Source organism: Oryzias melastigma, linkage group LG17 (genome assembly GCF_002922805.2).
Source record: "Oryzias melastigma strain HK-1 linkage group LG17, ASM292280v2, whole genome shotgun sequence".
NCBI lineage: Eukaryota > Metazoa > Chordata > Actinopteri > Beloniformes > Adrianichthyidae > Oryzias > Oryzias melastigma.
Genome location: NC_050528.1, coordinates 23062412 through 23080612, shown reverse-complemented (window position 1 = coordinate 23080612; position 18201 = coordinate 23062412). Strand labels below are relative to the sequence as shown.

Genomic DNA, 18201 nt, shown 5'->3' with positions numbered 1-18201 from the left:
TCTGCCTACATCACTGAGCGTGCTCATCCTGACCTGATCTTCTGTTTCATCTGACCCTGTTTTGTCTTCGACTCTGAATGTTTGCTGCCTGGACCCTGACCACTCTGATTGTTCTCTGAAGCCCTCACGCTCTTGTTTGACCTCTGCCTGCCTGACTCTGATTTAGCTTTGTGGACTTTAAGCTGAGCTTCACTCCTGCTCTGCTGTCTGTGACAATAAAACCTGCTGCACTTGAATCCAGCCATCTGTCCATTTAATTTTGACAGATCCCCCTCCTGAGCAGGTTGAATCATCTTTTCACAGCTGAATGAGAGTTTGGAGATGGCCTTAAAACTTCAAAAGAATAAAAATATGAATAGTTGTAAAGGTCACACTTTTTTATTCATATTTATGTGTGGGGGTGTGCTGTCTCATGTCTTCTGTAAGCACAAGCCCCCATATTCAGTCATAAATCATTTAATTCCGTTTGATTAACAGCATCTAGCAGACAGAGGTTAAGTAAACAACAACAGAAACTCCTCAAACCCTTAATGCCTTTTCCTGTTTAGAGATCAGATGAATGAGAATCTTGCACACTTGAATCTATTATAAAACACTGACTTAATGTAAAAAGAGTTTGTATTTTGGTCGGAATTTTCTCACCTTTGCAAACATCAGCACACAAGCTCTTCCGTTTTGGGTGTGAGCATTATTTATCTGGCATGCGTTGAAGATGTGAGCAGGTTTTCTTCACTCACATGAAGCTGAATGAGCTGAAGCTGCACAGCACAATACGCCGTTCATTTGATCTGCAGATTTTAGAGGGTTGGATAAATATACTGCACGTCTGAAATATATATATATTAAAAAAAAAGACTAAAGAATTTTTAAAAGCCCTGCAGCTTTGAGGCGAAACGTTTCAATTAATCTACGTCTGCTACAACTTCTGCAACACTTCTCAAGGTTCTCGTTTGAAACTGTTGTTTCTTCGGCTGCTGAAAACAAACTATTTCTAATTATGCTGAAGTAGCTTTGTGTGGTAATTAATGACAAACAGTCAGAGAGCTCAAAGGGGAACTGTCTAAAGAGCTGCCTTATAGAGGTCCCTGAAAATCCAACAGTAAACTCTCAGCGCTGTAGTTCCTCTTCTGCATAATTAGCTGCACTTCCCTGTGAGGCTTTCAAAGATTAAAACAAGTCAAATAAACAGCAGGCCTCTTTGATGGATGGATGATGCTTTTATGGAGACGTGTTTTGTTGCTATGCAATGCTGTTTTTTGTTTTTTTTGTAAGATTGAGCATTATTACACAAGTAGAGGCACCAAGAATACCTGGTGTGTGTTTGACTGTATGCATGTGATTTTTCTTGACTCCGCCTCTTGCACCTTTTTAGAGGATTCCCAGCCAATGACAACAATTTAAGGAGTCTATGAGTGCTGAATACAGCTAGTACCAATTTTTACATTATGAATGTTGCGTCCAGTCAGTCCTCTCTGTATTGACTCTGTATTATCTCAGGTGATGTTGAGTATTTTTATACCATTTTTTGCTCTTTTTTTAATTTTTTCTAGTCATTAAAACCTAATCTTAATTGTAATTACTCCCTGTTTTTCCTTTGTCCCCCATTTTCCTCACTTGCTGTGGATTAGGGATCGGAAATCCTCGAACAGTGACAGCACGATGAAGGAATAATGAAAACGAGCAGCTCTTTCCTTTCCTGCTAATTCCAAACGCGTAAACACGGATTTAAAGGATTGACAGAGGGACGTGAATGTTAATGAGTAGGGTGATTATTTACTGGAAGCTGATTGTGCTGAATGACAATGACTGTTTGTCAGAGAAAGATTTGAAATAGACACACATTCAGGAGGAGTAATCACTCTAAAGCATCTTCACATTGCAGATGATGCAGCTGTAGCCCAAATACTCAGGATGTCTGATAGAGCTCAACAATAGGATAAGTGGAGTTGGTTTTGTTTTTATTTGATTTAGTTTTAGTCCTGTTTAGTTGGTTTTGTGGTAAGTCAGCCACCAGTTGTGCAAGTTCTTCCAAATACAGAAAATCTGATTTTTAAAGAATTTATTTGTAAATTATGGTTGAAAGTAAATATTTGGTCAATGACAAAAGTTCATCTTCATACTTTGTTATATACCCTTTGTCAACAGTCAAACGTTTTCTGTACATCTTCACAAGGTTTTAATAAACTGTTGCTGGTATTTTGGTCCATTCCTCCATGCAGATCTCCTCTAGAGCAGTGATGTGTTGGGGCTGTCGCGGGGAAACACACTTTCAATTCCCTCCAAGGATTTTCTATGGGCTTGCGATCTGAAGACCAGCGAGGCCACTCCAGGACCTTGAAAAACGTCTTATGAAGCCACTCCTTCGTTACCCGGCCAGTGTGTTTGAGATCTTTGTCATGCTGAAAGATCCAGCCACGTTTCATCTTCAATGCTCTTGCTGATGGAAGAGGTTTTCACTCAAAATCTGACAATATGTGGCCCCGTTCATTCTTTCCTTTACATCAGGGGTGCTCGCACTTTTTCAGCATGCAAGCTGCTTTTGAGATGACAGACTCCAAAAGATCTACAGCATGATAAAAGTTTACCGTCATTTTGCCTTCAACAGCTTTTTGAATCAGATCTGTGTTTTGATAACAACCAAAACGTTGCATGTACTTTGTGTTTTAGGTTCTTTTTGATTGACTTATCTCAGGCCAGCCATGGTTAGGTCACATTCTGAAGGTGAGGAGCAAGGAAAACTCTACATCTTTTATTCTTCAGTGTTTGTTTGCTTTGAGACAACCATATGTTATTAGTGGTAGATCTGCTGATTCAAATCAAGCAGATGTCCCAGGGAGCTAAAGTGGTGGAAAGGCGGTGGGAATCCCCGCTGCCCCCTCAGGCTTTCTAATCAGCGGTGGGGTGCGGCGGCGACAGAGTACACGCCGGGAAGGCCTCTGGTCTGCTTGCATGCTTCTGGAAAAGCACATGCTTCTGACACGCATGTGCAGTAACGTATGGATCAGAAGATTCACACACCATCAGTGTGTGAATGTGTGTGTGACTGTAACGCGCTTTGGGCCTCCGAGGAAGCTAGAAAAGCGCTATACAAGTATACGCCATTTATCATTTATCCACAGGGGGAGATCTTGTGGCAATCCCCAGTTCCAGGGAGATTCTCATTGGTCTTGTATGTCTTCCATTTACTAATAATTGATCACACAGTTGATTTCTTCACACCAAGCTGCTTACCTATAACAGATTCAGTCTTCCCAGCTGGTGCAGGTCAATAATTTTGTTTCTGGTGTCCTTAGACAGCTCTTTGGTCCTGGCAAAGAGGAGTTTGGAGTGTGACTGCTTGAAGTTGTCTTTAATATAGATAACGAGTTCAAACAGGTGTCATTAATACAGGTAACGAGTGGAGGACAGAGGATCCTCTTACAGAAGAAGTAACAGGTCTGTGAGGGCCAGGAATTTAGCTTTTTTGTAGGTTACCAAATACTTATACACCATAATTTACAAAGAATTCTTTAAAAATCAGTCAATGGGATTTTTTTTGGATTTTTTTTCTCATTTTGTATCTCATAGTTGATTTATATCTATGATGAAAATTCCAGACCTCTGAGTTGGAGTACTTGCACAATTGGTGGCTGGCTAAAAACTTTTTTGCTTCACTGTATCACAGCATCTTCTGTCAGTTTGATCACTCCACTGTATATCAGTTATTGGTTTCTGTCATTTATTATCAGGTCTCTGTTTCGTCACTTTTTTTGCTGTCATTCGTCAAGTTTAAGGTTGTTGTGCCTGGATTCTCCCATTTTAATAAACTTTGACATAATTCTACATATTTGGGGACATTTTAAGCGAGGTTTTAGCGTCTTTTGAGCACATTTCTATAGGACAACAGTTGTGTCTACAATCCAACAGATAAAGATGTAGACTTCACAAATTCTAGGGAGGAAAATGTACTGATCCTAATGTGTGGGCTGTATTAAAATGTAGTCAAACTTGCAGTTTCTTTGTGAAGAACATTTTTTTGAATTCTGCCTAGCTATGTTTTTCATTCAAAAACATGATTTAATTACGTTAAAGGTTTGTAAGGCTGCAGATTATACAGACAGGTACCACTGCAGATAAAAGCATTATGCAACAAAGACAGAAGCTGCATCTATTCTGCTACACTGCAAGCACTGAATTGGACTTATTGATGCTTTTATAATTACCTACCTAACAACAAACTAGTTCATTAATGCATCTATGTCTTCATAAGCTTAAGGTAGTTTTGAATTAGTGGATAATTGTTGCATTTCTCAAAACTGCAGTTTGTTCTTTCATATTTTTCTTTTTTTTGCAAAGTTTCAAATCCTGAGGGAAACTCCCAACTCTTACAACTAAGTAAGTGACCTACTTTATTCACCTGCTGCTTTGTGAAGATATTTGTTACTGGTAAAAACCCAAAGGGAATAAATGAATAACAAGAAAATAAGGACGCAGCAGATGCTGAAAATACTCATTTGAAGGCACTGCTGAATATTTTATGACAAATATTATTTATAGTGGAAATAAAAACCAATATAGGGCTGTGCTGGAGGATTCTTTTCATCATGTCTTATTTGGCTCTTCATTTGTAAAAATTCAAAATTCATCTCAGCAAATCTATGCAGATGATATTGTGGCTTAAATTAAATATGTTTTGTCGCTTTAGCTTTTATTTAAAAAAGAATTGTGACAAGTAAAACTTATTTTTTTAGGTTTTAACATCAAAGACAAAATTTGAAAAGAATTACTAAGAGTTAAGAGACAGCTACAGACACATGCACGGCATGAGAAACTTCCTTTGGCTTTTCCCCTGCAGATATATTTGCATGAACCACATCTGTACCAAATAAACATCTACAGGCCCAGCTGCAGACATGCAGTAAACACAGAATTAAGCAAGGCAAGCTAGTAAATCCGATTATCAGCATCTCCACCAGATGTTATAGCCTGCTCGGTTTAAACAACTCAGATGGAGTTTAAGTTCAGGCAAATTAACGATTCTTCTTTTCACTCTTCATGTTTTAGACTTTTTGTCTTCTCAAGTTTATTACAGTTCTATTTGTTTAATGGTAAATTTTACAGTCACAAAGTCACCTCATTGCAGAATTTGGCCAACTTGTAGTAGGGCCACATTTTATCAGCTAATATTCAACAGATGCATGCAGCTCTACAGAACTGTTCAATGTTTATATCATAATTGTTCATATTTTTGCACATTTAATGTGTTCAGTGTGTGGATTTCAGTGTTTCAGCCAGACTGAAGCACAAAGAGGATTTGTTGAGTGCCTCCTTGCATGCTCAAGGAGGAAAACTGTGCATTAACGTCTGGAAAGGGATCCCCACCATCTGTTAATACCGGGAGCTTGTTTTCCATAAGGATTCACCAATAACCCTGCAGGATATCAGAACTGGACGATTTCTATTTTGACCAACTCTGATCAAAACACCAATTTTCATGATCCTCAGCATTTCTGATGAAGTCAATGACAATCATTAACGCTGTATTGTGTAGCAGCTGAAGATAGAGAAAAAGGTTGTCAAAAAAACTCACAGTGATGCTATAGTGAGAGTTTTGTTCATCTGCTTAAATCCCAACAATAATAATAACTAAGTGTTTTTCAGAGACCCTAGCATGAAACCAACATCATTCTTAGGCCTCTATTATTTGAATTGGTAGCAATTTCTCTATTTCTTGAGAATGTCAGGGTAAAAGAAAAAGCTAAAAAAAACTAATTTGGAGGTGAGAAATCCCCTTTTCATTAGCGAGAAATAAATTTCAACATCCAATTAGTTTTTTCGCATCAAATCCAGTCCTGCAGAGGAATTTGTTTAATAATTTTTAATAAAAAAACAATGTAGTTTTTGAAATCTGGCACGTTTACATCTGAACAAAATGAACTTCACTTTATAAAAAAATGTTCAAATTGTGCTTGTATGCATAAAAAAACATATACTATGTTTATTTAAGTTTTTCATCAGTGTAATTTTGTTAAAAAACTAATGGCAGGTTTTATTTTTAATTACCTTTCCTTCACTAGAATTGAAAAACTGAGGGGAAAAATTCAGAAATGTGCAGCCCTCCACATCCCCAGGAATATTTGGAACACAGAAAATCAAAGATCAAACCATTTTTTGGTCTTACATAGCAATATCCTTATACCTGCATTTGTTCAGATCACACTTAGTTTATGGTCAAAATTGAAAATGACACAATAACACAATACACAATAACGCTAGCACTCCCCAGTCAAATGAGATGTAAACGTTATGATGCACATTTTTCTTTGGGAAATTAAAAAATATAAAACATAAAATTGAACAAAAGAGGAAATTAGAAACAACAAAGAAGAAATAAATTATCCAATGAATAGAAACATAGCTGTGTGGAACAACTAAGAGAGATTCAAAAAGCATAGTTAAAAAAAAAATTAATTCACAATTTTGGAGTGTTTTTATTCTGTTTTTTGTCTTTCAAAACCTTTTTCGTCCATCCTACTGTGGTCATAAAACTGATAAGCATTTTATTTTTAAAGTCAATTAAGTGAGAGAGGAAAATTATTTTATTGTATTTTTTTGTTGTTGCTTTGATTAAAAAATAATCAAACTCTATATGGAAAAAAGTTGATTTTGACATGCATGCTAGTTTTTTTTGTTTTATTTTTTTGAAGTTTTTAGAACAACTAAAAAAAGAACACATTTAGGTCAATCTAGTCAAAAAGGGAGTTTGGAATTCGACCAGAAAATTGGAATGTCAGCATCCATAATTTTAACCCGTTAGAACCCAGACCATTTTTTTTTATAAAATGAAAATTATGTGGGAAATACCACTGATCAGGTGGTCCACAGAACACATTTCTGATGTTTTTTTTCTTAAGCTGTTGTTGACATGGGTTTAAAGGTGACAAAATCAAATCAAATAATTAAGTTTTAAGTATTTATTTAAGTTAAGTATTCATGGATTCAGAATGTATTTCTCCTAGTTTAGCTGATGCAAAACAGTGTGTAAAATTATGAACTGCAATTGGTATTTTCAAGCATACATAAGACCCTCATGTACAGACACAACTTTTTTTTTAAGTTTTCTTCTTACGTGGTGGCATGTCCTTCGAGAAATAGAAGAGATACTTCGGACAAGGAATGGTAACCACCTCCCCAATCTCAGCCCCAGGCCAACAGGTGATGTTGTCCCATTCCACGCTGCAGCCTAAGAAAAGACAAAAAAGGAGGCGTGTCGCTTTTCAAAATTCAAAGAGATTGCTTTGCTCTGCTGCGACTTTAATCCACCACAGCAATAAACAGCAGTTCCCATGGTAGCAAAACCATGCAAACCCATATCAGCCATTATTTTGGCCCCATGTCACAACAGCAGATGACCCCAGCATGTCAACATGACTATTAAAGCAGCATCTCGTCCTCTGTTCCACACTGTTATGTGAATTCAACAGATCACTGGGACTTTCCACAGTCTCCATGCTCATGGGACGCACAATCCACCCACACCTGCCCAACAATTTGTTACGACAAGGATGCACCCACCAGCTGACACTTTCAGCAACACCCCTAGGAGCTGGTAGCATTTAAATCGAGAGAAATCCAAACATTTGAAATGATGTCTCTATTTAAAACGCGGGTTTCACAACACTTCCAGCTAGCATCAACAAAGCTTCTGTCACACGCTGACAGAGCAGACTGGATAGAGTGCTGCACGCCGCTCGATTTAGCAACGCAAATCTGTCTGCGATAACAAGATGAGCAGAGAAGTGGAGTTCATTGCTGCATACAATTCAGTCTGAAACTAAGACTTTTGGGGTAAACGGATGCACCTTTCAGCTCAAAGACCGTCCGTCACACTTGCACGCAGAGCTCTGCTGACAGTGTGTTCACAACAACAGCTGTCCACTTGAAATCAGATCTGAAGCTACTCAGTTTTGGCACAGGAGTTTTTCTTATTTTCTTGTTGAAAGTGAGGTTTTTATTAATCAAAGAGGCACCATTTTGTTAGATGCATGAATCAGCATATTTCTTTGTAGCATCCAGTTGAAAAACTGTTTAAAGTCCCACTCCAACCACAGTTTTTACTTTTGTAAAATTGTTCTCAATAGTATATTTCTATGCAGATTTTAGCCAAAATCTTAAAGCTTTTGTTGTTTTTTTAAGACATATTTTATGCCCAGCAGCAGTAGCTCATCATAAATATGATTCTGGCTTGTGGACTGGGCCGTTTGCTCAGGGCAACCCCACCCCCTTTCCCTCCCTGTCGCTGGGAGCTCTGTGTGAGCACTCAAACGCAAGCTTATAGCCACAAGCTAGCATTAGCAGCAAGCAATATTGGATCAATCCAGCCATACAGTGTTGAGCTCGGATGAGGAAAATGAAGGGCACAGAGAAGTGGAGTGGTAAGAGAGGCTTCGTCATGCAGTAGTTGTGTCATTAGCCCCAACTTTTTCTGTCATCCTGTTTTCTGATCCAACATTAAGAAATACTTTTAATGATTAATTATTTTATATAAATCCTCTTTTATTAGAAAAATGCTACAAGAACATGTTAAAAACACCAGAAAGACGAAAGACGACGTCTCAAAAAATGTGTTTTTGTGGTATTTTTCTGATGATGTAGGACACATATAAAGAAAATTAAGTCTAAATCTCATTTTTGAATATTTATTTATTCAAATCATTGTGAATCAGGAGAAGATTTAAAATATACAGTTTGAAAAAGCTTTTACGTGTGACAAAAGCTACTACGACAAGCCTCTAAGCCCTGATGTATCCAGTTGCAGACAAACAGATCCGTCGTTTTCCTCATCCGAGCTGGCATCTGGCTCAAAATTGTACAGCTGGATAGCTCTGATATTGGTCGCCATTTTTGTTGTTCCGTTAACATTAGGTGGGAATGTGAGAAGCTGTAAGCTAGCAGGAGGGAGCGTAAACACATGGATGATGGGAAGTAGGGGTGGGACCAATTCTGAATGTCTGGGACCAATAGTCCCGCCTACAACTCAGGGATGTATTTCTAGTGAACTTTTGCTGCTCTGCAGAAACTATGTCCAAGAAAACAACACTTTTTTTTTTTTTGGACAGATTTGTGACTTTAACTGTTGAGTTAACAAATGCTTGAAGAAATGTGAATGGTAAACAATGAGTAAAAAGCATAAAACCCACATACTTGTTGTTTTGTTTTCAATCTGAGCCTCGCAGATGCTCCTCTCTTTCTCTATTTCCAGCATCAGGTCACACTGGAACTGCAACGAAAACACCTGCAAAGGACGTATGTCACTTATAATCTTGAATGTGTCTCTGGAAAATTGTGTAAACCCGGAGCATGCATCCAAATGTCCAATCACTCCTGATTTTTGCCTCCAAAATAACAGATTTTTTCCAAAAGCAAGGATGTTCTTCAGTCAAGTCCTTTAATATTTACAATAAACCTTCAGAAAAAAATGTGCTTTAATCATTTGAAACTCTATGAAAGGAAATTAGTGAAGTTTCAAAACTGAGACAATTCCAAAAAGCCTAGAGAAATTATGGCTCAAGACTGCAGGAAACTCATTTGGGAACAAAATGTAAAATATGTTCCAGACTAGATTTGGCTGAAATCGAAGATGTAAACATTTAAAATGAAAAAGATAATTCCTGAAGTTCTTTCATAAAAAATATATTTTCGATTTTATGAACCTAGAAAAGAGGGGAAAAAACAACAATCTTGCTTCTCTGACCAAAGTATAAGTGGCTGACTTGAGTGTTTAAAAAAATAAATTATGAGAAGATTTGCATAAAAATGTTAGCAGATGTGGGGAAAAGCAGAGGTTTATCCTTTTGTATTTTTTACATTTTTAACTTACAGAGAAACCTTTACAAGCAACTGCAAACTGCTGAGCTGGTCCATAATCAGTCATTCTGTAGCGCAACAAAATCAACAACATTTTATCCACACTTCTTAGATTTAGAAAGATTTTGAGTGCTAAACTTGACAAAATACCCCCAGGTCTGAGAAAAAAAGTTGTTTACATGTTCAACACGTTCAAAAGCCCAATCCCAACAATGAGAAAGGTGCTTATGTAAACACACACTCTGTAAGGTTTCAAAGAGGATCTCAAAAGATTCTTTGCAAGTCAACAAGATTTATGACCCGTACTTAGCTGGATGAGTCTCCTCTCTGTGGGCATTAATCAGAGTGGTGCTATACATGGCTATTGTTAGCCACAAAATGAGACCATATGACTTCTCCCCAAACACAAGGTGACTCCCTCATTTAAGGCGGAATTCATTTCCTCAAGATTCAGCTGAGTTCTCCAAAAGATGATTGAGCAACAGGAGAAAAAAGTTGCGTCAGAGATGCCTTGCTCTGTAAAAGTTGGAATTCTTATCAGAAATTAGATCATCTTACTGTGAAATTTCTCTTCTGTTTCCCTATTTTTCCTGTCAAGCAGCTGATTAAAAGGGTGAGAGCTTTTTGTGTTGGATGCAGGGGTGAAGCTTTACTCCTAACTTGCCCCCCCCTACACACACACACTGAAAAAAATGAAACACTACATTTAAAATTATTAGCTTTCATCAATTTAAAAATTAGATTTGATGGTTTGCTCAACCTAAAATTTTAATTTGATTAAAAAAATCTTAAATGAAACAAATTACAGAGCTTTTGTCAATTGGGCAAATGTTTCGATGTTTCACTTTTTACAGTGTATTTTTGGCCAGTTGATTTAATGTTTACATTTTTTTTACAAAGTATTTCTTTCTTAATTGAGTGTAATTTTGTTGTTCATTCATAAATCCATTTTTTTACATTTTACAGTGTTTTTTTTAATTGATCCAATGTTCTAATTTTTACAGTGCATTTTTTGTTAATTGACTCAGTTTTTCATTTTTTACAGTGTGAATTTTTATTAATTAATCCAGTGTTTCACTTTGTACAGAGTATTTTTTAGTAAATGATCCAGTCATTATCTTTTCACTGTGTATTTCTTTGTAAATCAACCCAATGTTTTCCTTTTTACAGTGTAATTTTTTGTTAATTGATCCAATTTTTAATTCTTAAAAAAGTATTTCTTTGTTAATTGACCCAATATTTCATTTTTACACCGTAATTTTTTTTGTTAACTTATCAATATTTTTACATTTTACAGTGTATTTTTTTTGTTAATTGATTTAATGTTTAAGTTTTTTACAGTGTCATTTTTTTTAATTGATCATTTTTTTCCCTTTTTGCAGTATACATTTTTGTTATGTGATCCAATTATTCACTTTTTGCAGTGTATCTTTTAGGCCCATTTTAGTCTCATTATTGACAGAATAAGAATTAATCAATACAAACATCTTTCAGAATTGCAAAAAATACAAGTAATATATTTTTTAGATGAAACTAAAACAACAATGATAGTAAAATTGTAAGAAATATCTTTTTAATGGCCCCTCACTCTGCTGTTCTCATTAGCCACCCTTCCAAAGTCTTTTCCCCCCTCCTGCCCCCCATATTAAATGTTCTAGCTCCACCTCTGCTGGACACATCTTATTTTTGGAAGAGTCTCTGGATGCATATTTGTATAAACCCCTTTTGCAAATATCTAAAATCAGATAATTCAGTTGATTTTTCTGGTTTCAAAATGTTCTCAAGAGAGGAAAGAGACAAAAGAAGGCCGTCACCATGGAGATGCAGTTTCTTTTGATGCTTCACCTTAACCTTGATCATGCATTGATGGAAAATCACACACATCACCCTGGAAAAACGTCAAACTTTGGTTAAAATGGGGGGAAGATATGTAAAGATTATTTGTTTAAGGAGAAACGCCTCCCCAAAATAATGTTAGAAAACGCATTGACTCACTGAAGGTGAAAGCATGCAGGCTGAGTGCGCACGCAGGTTGGTGCGCCCTGAGCAGACTTTTGATGGGCGCGAGCTTGCTTTACTGTTTGATATTTGTACACAACTCACCACAACGGAACGTGGTATAACTGGCGTCATACAAATTTGATAATGGGCCGAAGAAAAGCGCAAAAACGAACCCAAAACAATGAGGAAACTTCAAGTTTAAACGCACTTACCGGGTCTAAGAGAGCGCAGCACAGGAACAGACAGACTCCACAGGAAATTTGCACCAACATGTCATTTAAAAAAGTCAGATCCTAGATAAAAATGAAGTTTCTGTCAGCGTGAAATTATTTGTTTTTCTAGATTTACGCAATAATCCGCAGCAGGTTTGCTGACTCCGTGCGCTTTGCGCTCCAGATGGAGTGGGTTGCTCCGCGCTGAGTCCACCTCCTCTCATTCTCCCTCCTCTTCCTCCTCCTACCTCAGCTTCACCTTGAATGGTAACCAATGAGACATCACAGTGCGTCAGGGTTTGATGAAAAGACAGATCTACCAGAACTGTTGCTATAAAATTAGGAAAATCAGACAAAATCCTGATGTTTATTTTAGTACTTTTGTTTAGAATTACATACAAGCAAAACCTGAAAACCATTTAACAAACACCGTAATGTTTCATCCCAAAATAAAACATAACTATATATATATATAAACAGGGGGCAAAAGGAAACACAAAAAGAACAGCAACAAAAGAAATCAGATCTAAACTGAACTTATTTTTTTATTAATTTGTGTACTCAATTATCCACTGTCTTACTTGATGTATGTCAGCAATTACTCATATTTCTATTAAGTTATTGATTGGTTCTTCATTAAAAACCTCAAACTCAAAAATATAAATATTATTTCACACCTTCTCTCGTTAAGTGTCTCCATATGAAGGGAGGCAAAAAGTTTTGCCATTTCTTTTTTCATTGTTTTTCTGAAGATGGAGAACATATATAAAGAAAATAAAGATTGCATTTCTGAGTATTTCTTTATTTTAATTGTTACAAATCAGGAGCAGACAAAAAATGCCATTGAACTTGCTCTGAGTGAATAGTTTCGCCTACAACTCAGTGGTAAATTTCAAATGAATTACTGCAGCTCTACAGAAACTATGTCCTAGAAAACAACACACGTTTTTTTTTAAATAATGGCTAAAAACAATATCATATTTAAAAGGCCACTGGGAATGCTTTAAAAATAGATCTAAAGAAGATCAGATTGGGACTTAAATCGACATATTTTTTCAATTTTTTCTTTAGCTTTCATCCAATAATGAGCATGTATGTTTGGTCTCCTATTTTTTCCCGTAGTGAGGATGATAACTGTTTGGTAAATTTAGAAATGGACATGGGGGTATCATTGTATTTCCTGATTCCATTGGAGTCACATATTCTCCATTCCTGACTTTTCATACTTTTATGACAGGTTGCACACAATCTATCCCACGAATTATTTTCCATTATGGTGTTAGATTCCAATTTCCATGCATTTTCTGTGACCTCATACATGTTATGTATAGTATATAATCTTTTATAAACCGATGTATCTTTTAAGACCCAACTTGGTTTGACCCAACCACCTAAGTTTATTAGAATTTTGATCACTCAAGATGTCTGCGTTTTAAAGGGAAGCGTTTATTTACTGTTCAAATGTGTCAATATGTGTGCAGTGCTTCATCAATGTTTATCCTACTGATATCCTTCCTGTTGTGTTAGGGGATCTACATGTATTTCTTACTTGTATCAGGAGCAGGTAAGCAACTAATGAAACCTGAGCTGTTTGAAGACTTACAAGTTCAACCTGCTTCCACCTGGAGAACACGGCTGCTGTATAAACTCAAGCTGCAAATTTCCAGAGAAAAGTGCTTTCTTCAAATTGCTATCCAGTTGTTTATTAGGGAGTTTTGAAGGTTCAATGAAGGACAAAAATTCCAACATTTCTTTTGACCTTGTAGAATAGCAGTATTGGCATTAAAGTTTTTTTTTTTTTGACACAGCCCTGATAATTAGCATACAGATGTTAGGAATGTTAAGTGAACGTGGTGAGGCAGCTCATGATAGACCAGCAAGTCAACATCCCAATGGTGGCAGCTAGTTTATCAATTCTTGTGTTCCTTGAATTGTTAATTAAGTTTCTTTCAACACTTTCCCACTTGTCTATCTGTTAGAGCACAGTGTAGCCCTCAAGCAGCTTTGCTGAAGGAGACAAATCATTTCATGGCTGGACACATCCAGATTGTGTCTGTTCTTGTTTTTTGGAGGTATTCCCAGGCCAGCCAAGAGACATAGTCTCTTCAGCATTTCCTGGGTCTTCCCCAGGGTCTCCGGCCAGTGGGACATACCCGGAATCCCTTCCCGGGGAGGCATTCCGGAGGCATCCAGACCAGATGCCCGAGCCATCTCAACTGGCTCTGCTCAATATGGAGGAGAAGCGGCTCTACTCTGAGCACTCTCCGGGTGACCGAGGTTCTCACCCTATCTCTAAAGAAGTGTCCAGCTACCCTACGGAGGAAGCTCTTTTAAGCCGCTTGTAGTCGGGATCTCATTCTTTTGGTTATGATCCAGAGCTCAAGACCATAGGTTGGAACGAAGATTGTAAATTGAGAGCTTTGCTTTCTGGCTCAGCTCCATCTTTACCACAATGGACCGGTGCAGCCACCATATGATGGTGGATGCTGCTCCAATCTGCCTGTCAAACTCCACCCACTGAGAGCGGGAGAAGTCTCTGTTTCCTCAAGGGAAGATGTGTCAGCAGTGTTGATGAGATTGTTGAAGTATTCCTTCCAACGCCCGACAATGTCCCCAAGTTGAAGTCAGTAGCTCCCCCCATGCACTAAAATCTGTGGCTGCAGAAAGCTGCTTTCCCTTCCTGAGACGCTGGACGCCAGAACCTCTTTGAGGCCAAACAATAGTCCTTCTCCATGGCCTCACCAAACTCCTCCCAGGACTGAGTTTTTGCCCGGAACTCGCTTAGACTGCCGGTAACTGTCAAGCACCTCTGCAGTCCCACAAGCCAACCAGGCCCGATAGGACTCCTTCTTCAGCTTAACGGGATCCCTTACTTCTGGTGTCCACCACCGGGTTCGGGGGTTCCTGCTATGACAGGCGCCAGAGCCCTTGCGGCCACAGCTCCAGACAGCAGCAAAGACAATAGAGGTGGAGAACATGGTCCACTCAGACTCAATGTCACCAACCTCCCTCTGTACCTGTTTTAAGTTTTCCCGGAGTTAAAGACCTCCCTGACGGACGGCTCAGCCAGACGTTCCCAGCAGACTCTCAGAGTTCATTTATGTCTTCAAAGTCTTTACAGCCTCTTTCCCCGCCAGCGAATCCAACTCATCCCCAGGTAGTGATCAGTGGACAGCTCTGCCCCTTTCATTACCCGAGTTTCCAACACACAGCCGAAGGTCGCCTGAAACGACTGCAAAGTCGATTATCGATCTCCTGCCTAGGGTGTCCTGATCCCAGGTGTATTGATGGACAATATGTGTTTATTGGAATTTGCAATTGCAGAGAGTCTAATAACACCACAGGGTCAGGCTGCATTTACAGAGCCTATATTGTGCTATTCTTAAGCCTTTCAGAGTAAACTATATCCATGATCATATACTACGTTTGGCACAAAAAAAAGAAATTATTCATGAATTGTGAGTTATTTTTACCCTGAAGTAAGACGTCAGGGTAACCTCTGCAGCCTAGGCAGCATGTCTGTTTTGTCCAGAAAAAGCAAACAACATCCAAACTTTTGCAAAGATGCATATCCATGCTGTGCAAATAAAATGAAAGCGTTTTGTAGATCACCCATAGCTCCGCAGAGAAAGTGGGTGTAAGTGTTAGCTTGGGGGCGGTGCTGGCAGCGCAGACTTCCTGGAAGGGGCTGTTCTCACTTTGTGACATCACAATGTTGGGGCCCAGTCGTTTTTGTGGATGGGGAGAGGCTGGTCCACAGAGAGCAGGGTTTCAGAGATATACTCAGGAATACATGAATAGATCAATATACCACTTTGAGTTTTTTTATTTTCTTTTAACATTATAACCTACTTAAAAGATAATAAAAAATAGGTTGCATGATATAGGCTCTTTAAAATAAAGAAATTCAAAATCCTTTAGTAATATCATGTTCTCCAGACATGGGTTCGACACAAGGTCGACTAGTCTAAGCGCTATTAGTTGTGTGTTATGGAAGCTTTATCTAGATATTTCTTTAACTCAAAGTTTGTGGGTTAGAAATTCTTGTTCCCAGCCCTTCAGTTTTTTCTGATATTTGCACAGACTGGACTTTCCAGTATGTTAGAGTGATAAATCAGCATAATGTTGATGTAATTACAGCATTTAGTTGCTTCTGCTTGTCAAGATAAAGAGCATGTCTCAAATAAACCTTTTATCGTATCAATCATAGGCTTTTTATTTACACTAAAAGATGAGTCAACCTTTTTTTCATTTTTGTTTTAATATTTCTTTATGTCAATCAGTCTTTTTCAGTAAAGTTCTAATCTTAATCCAATCAAATTTGCTCGTTAAGGAGTTGGACTACCAAACCAATCTGAAGTGACAGCCCAAACTGCTCAGAGTTAATAGATCTACTTATTGCAGGTAATTTGTGCAGGAATTGTTTCTTGAGCACAGATATTAAAATACAGCTCTGCCTACAAGCAGCCTGCGGGGCTCATTAACACTGACCTACAAGCTGTCAGTGAACGCCCAAGATACTTCACTGGAGCAAGTGGTGTTAATTACAAAGATACATCAAACTCATTAGGCTAAAGGGAGGACCAGAGAGTGAAATCGTGTTTGTAGAAGTATGAATCAGTGTGTGGGGTTGTGATAGTTTGATGTGATTCATGATGAGCGTGCCCATAAATCTTTGCTCCCATGGAAATCTCGCCCAGTCAAGCACTTTCTTTTGTTGTCTGAATCATTTTGTGGAGCAATTTGAAACCAACGTTTCCTCTGTTAATCATTTCTTAAAATGGGAACTTGACCATGGGCACTGTCACGATGTGGTCGTACACCTGAAAATCTTTTATGGATCCAATCCAGGCAATAAACACCCAAAACTGGAATTGGTCTCTTTATGCACTAACTTCTCTGCACCTGTTCACATTTCCTGACAAAAATCTTTTGGCTTCACAGCATCCGTTATTTATACCCACTTAATTATCTTAAGAGACAGCAGCTGCCCTCGTGTTCACCTCACAGTCACATTCTGCCTAACACGCTTGTTTTTAAACTGCATAAAGAAGTAGAATCTTCAAAAAAAAGCTTTAAAAATCAGCTAAAATCCTGGATACAGATATTTTTGTCCAAAATAGAAACAAAAGTTTTTAAAGGGCTTATTCCATGCAAAATCAACTTTTTGAGCTTTTAAGTGTATTAAAATGTTCTCTCCTCACTGTAAGCAACCCCAAAGTTGTATTTTAATTAAAACGCATTCCTCTAAAAGCCTGAGATCTGATCACCAACCGCTCTCAACCCACAAAAACGCTCTGATCCTTATGAGCTGATGTCATAAATTAAGAACAGCCCCTTTCAGGAAGAGTCTGCACTGCCAAACTGCCCTCCAGGCTAACACAAGCACTACATTTCTCCGCTCAGTTAGCTGTGATCAGTGGCTAGCTTCAGCACTCAGCTAGCGGTGATCAGCTGCTAGCTTCATCGCTTAGCCAGCGGTGCTCAGCTGCTAGCTTTGGTACTTAACTAGTGGTGCTCACCCTCTAGCTTCGCTGCTCAGCCATTGATGCTCAGCCACTAGCTTCATCGCTCTGCTAGCTTAGCCGCTTGTGTAGCGATGGCTGGGCTAATTAAGACAGATATACGGTATGCACATCCATCTTTGCAAACGTTTGGATGTTATTTGTTTTCATGGATGAAATGCAGACACACTTTCAAAGGCTGGCTTTAGGATGATGTCCCGAAATGGGCGGCACCCACAAGCAGCAAAAGGCGGAGCCTCAGAGATCAAGGTGTCTTACTTCTGGGCATGAAAAAAACTCACAAAAATAACTCATATTTAATAAATAATTTGTCCTTTATTGTGCCAAAGATAATATATGATTATATATATTGATATAGCTTACTCTGAAAGACTTAAGAAAAGTATGGTCTAGGCCCTTTACATTAGATTTTAATCTTAAAAAAAGACTAAAATGCATATTGCTACCATGTCAGTCTGTAACATTGCGTTAGCTTTTCTATAGAAGTTGTCTTCACTTCGGCACAGAAAGAAATGTGTTCCTGTTTTGATGATGTTACTCTGCCAACACTAGTCAAAAATTGTCAAAAGTTCTTACGGACGATTTTCTTTAAATAATCAAAAGGTTAAAAAAAAAAA

The 18201-nt window shown here is 38.1% G+C and overlaps 1 protein-coding gene across 1 annotated transcript in view; it reads right to left on the bottom strand.

Moving 5' to 3' along the window:
- Window positions 1-12305, bottom strand: part of LOC112147672 (vasoactive intestinal polypeptide receptor) — a 28788-nt gene extending 16483 nt beyond the window's left edge. Inside the window, exons 1-3 of the mRNA XM_024274211.2 lie at window positions 12060-12305; window positions 9184-9274; window positions 7109-7222 (exon numbers count right to left, since the gene is read on the bottom strand). Of these exons, the coding sequence (XP_024129979.1) occupies window positions 7109-7222; window positions 9184-9274; window positions 12060-12119 (265 nt within the window). The 5' untranslated portion in view covers window positions 12120-12305. The remainder of the gene's footprint in view (window positions 1-7108; window positions 7223-9183; window positions 9275-12059) is intronic.
- Window positions 12306-18201: the final 5896 nt, after the last annotated feature.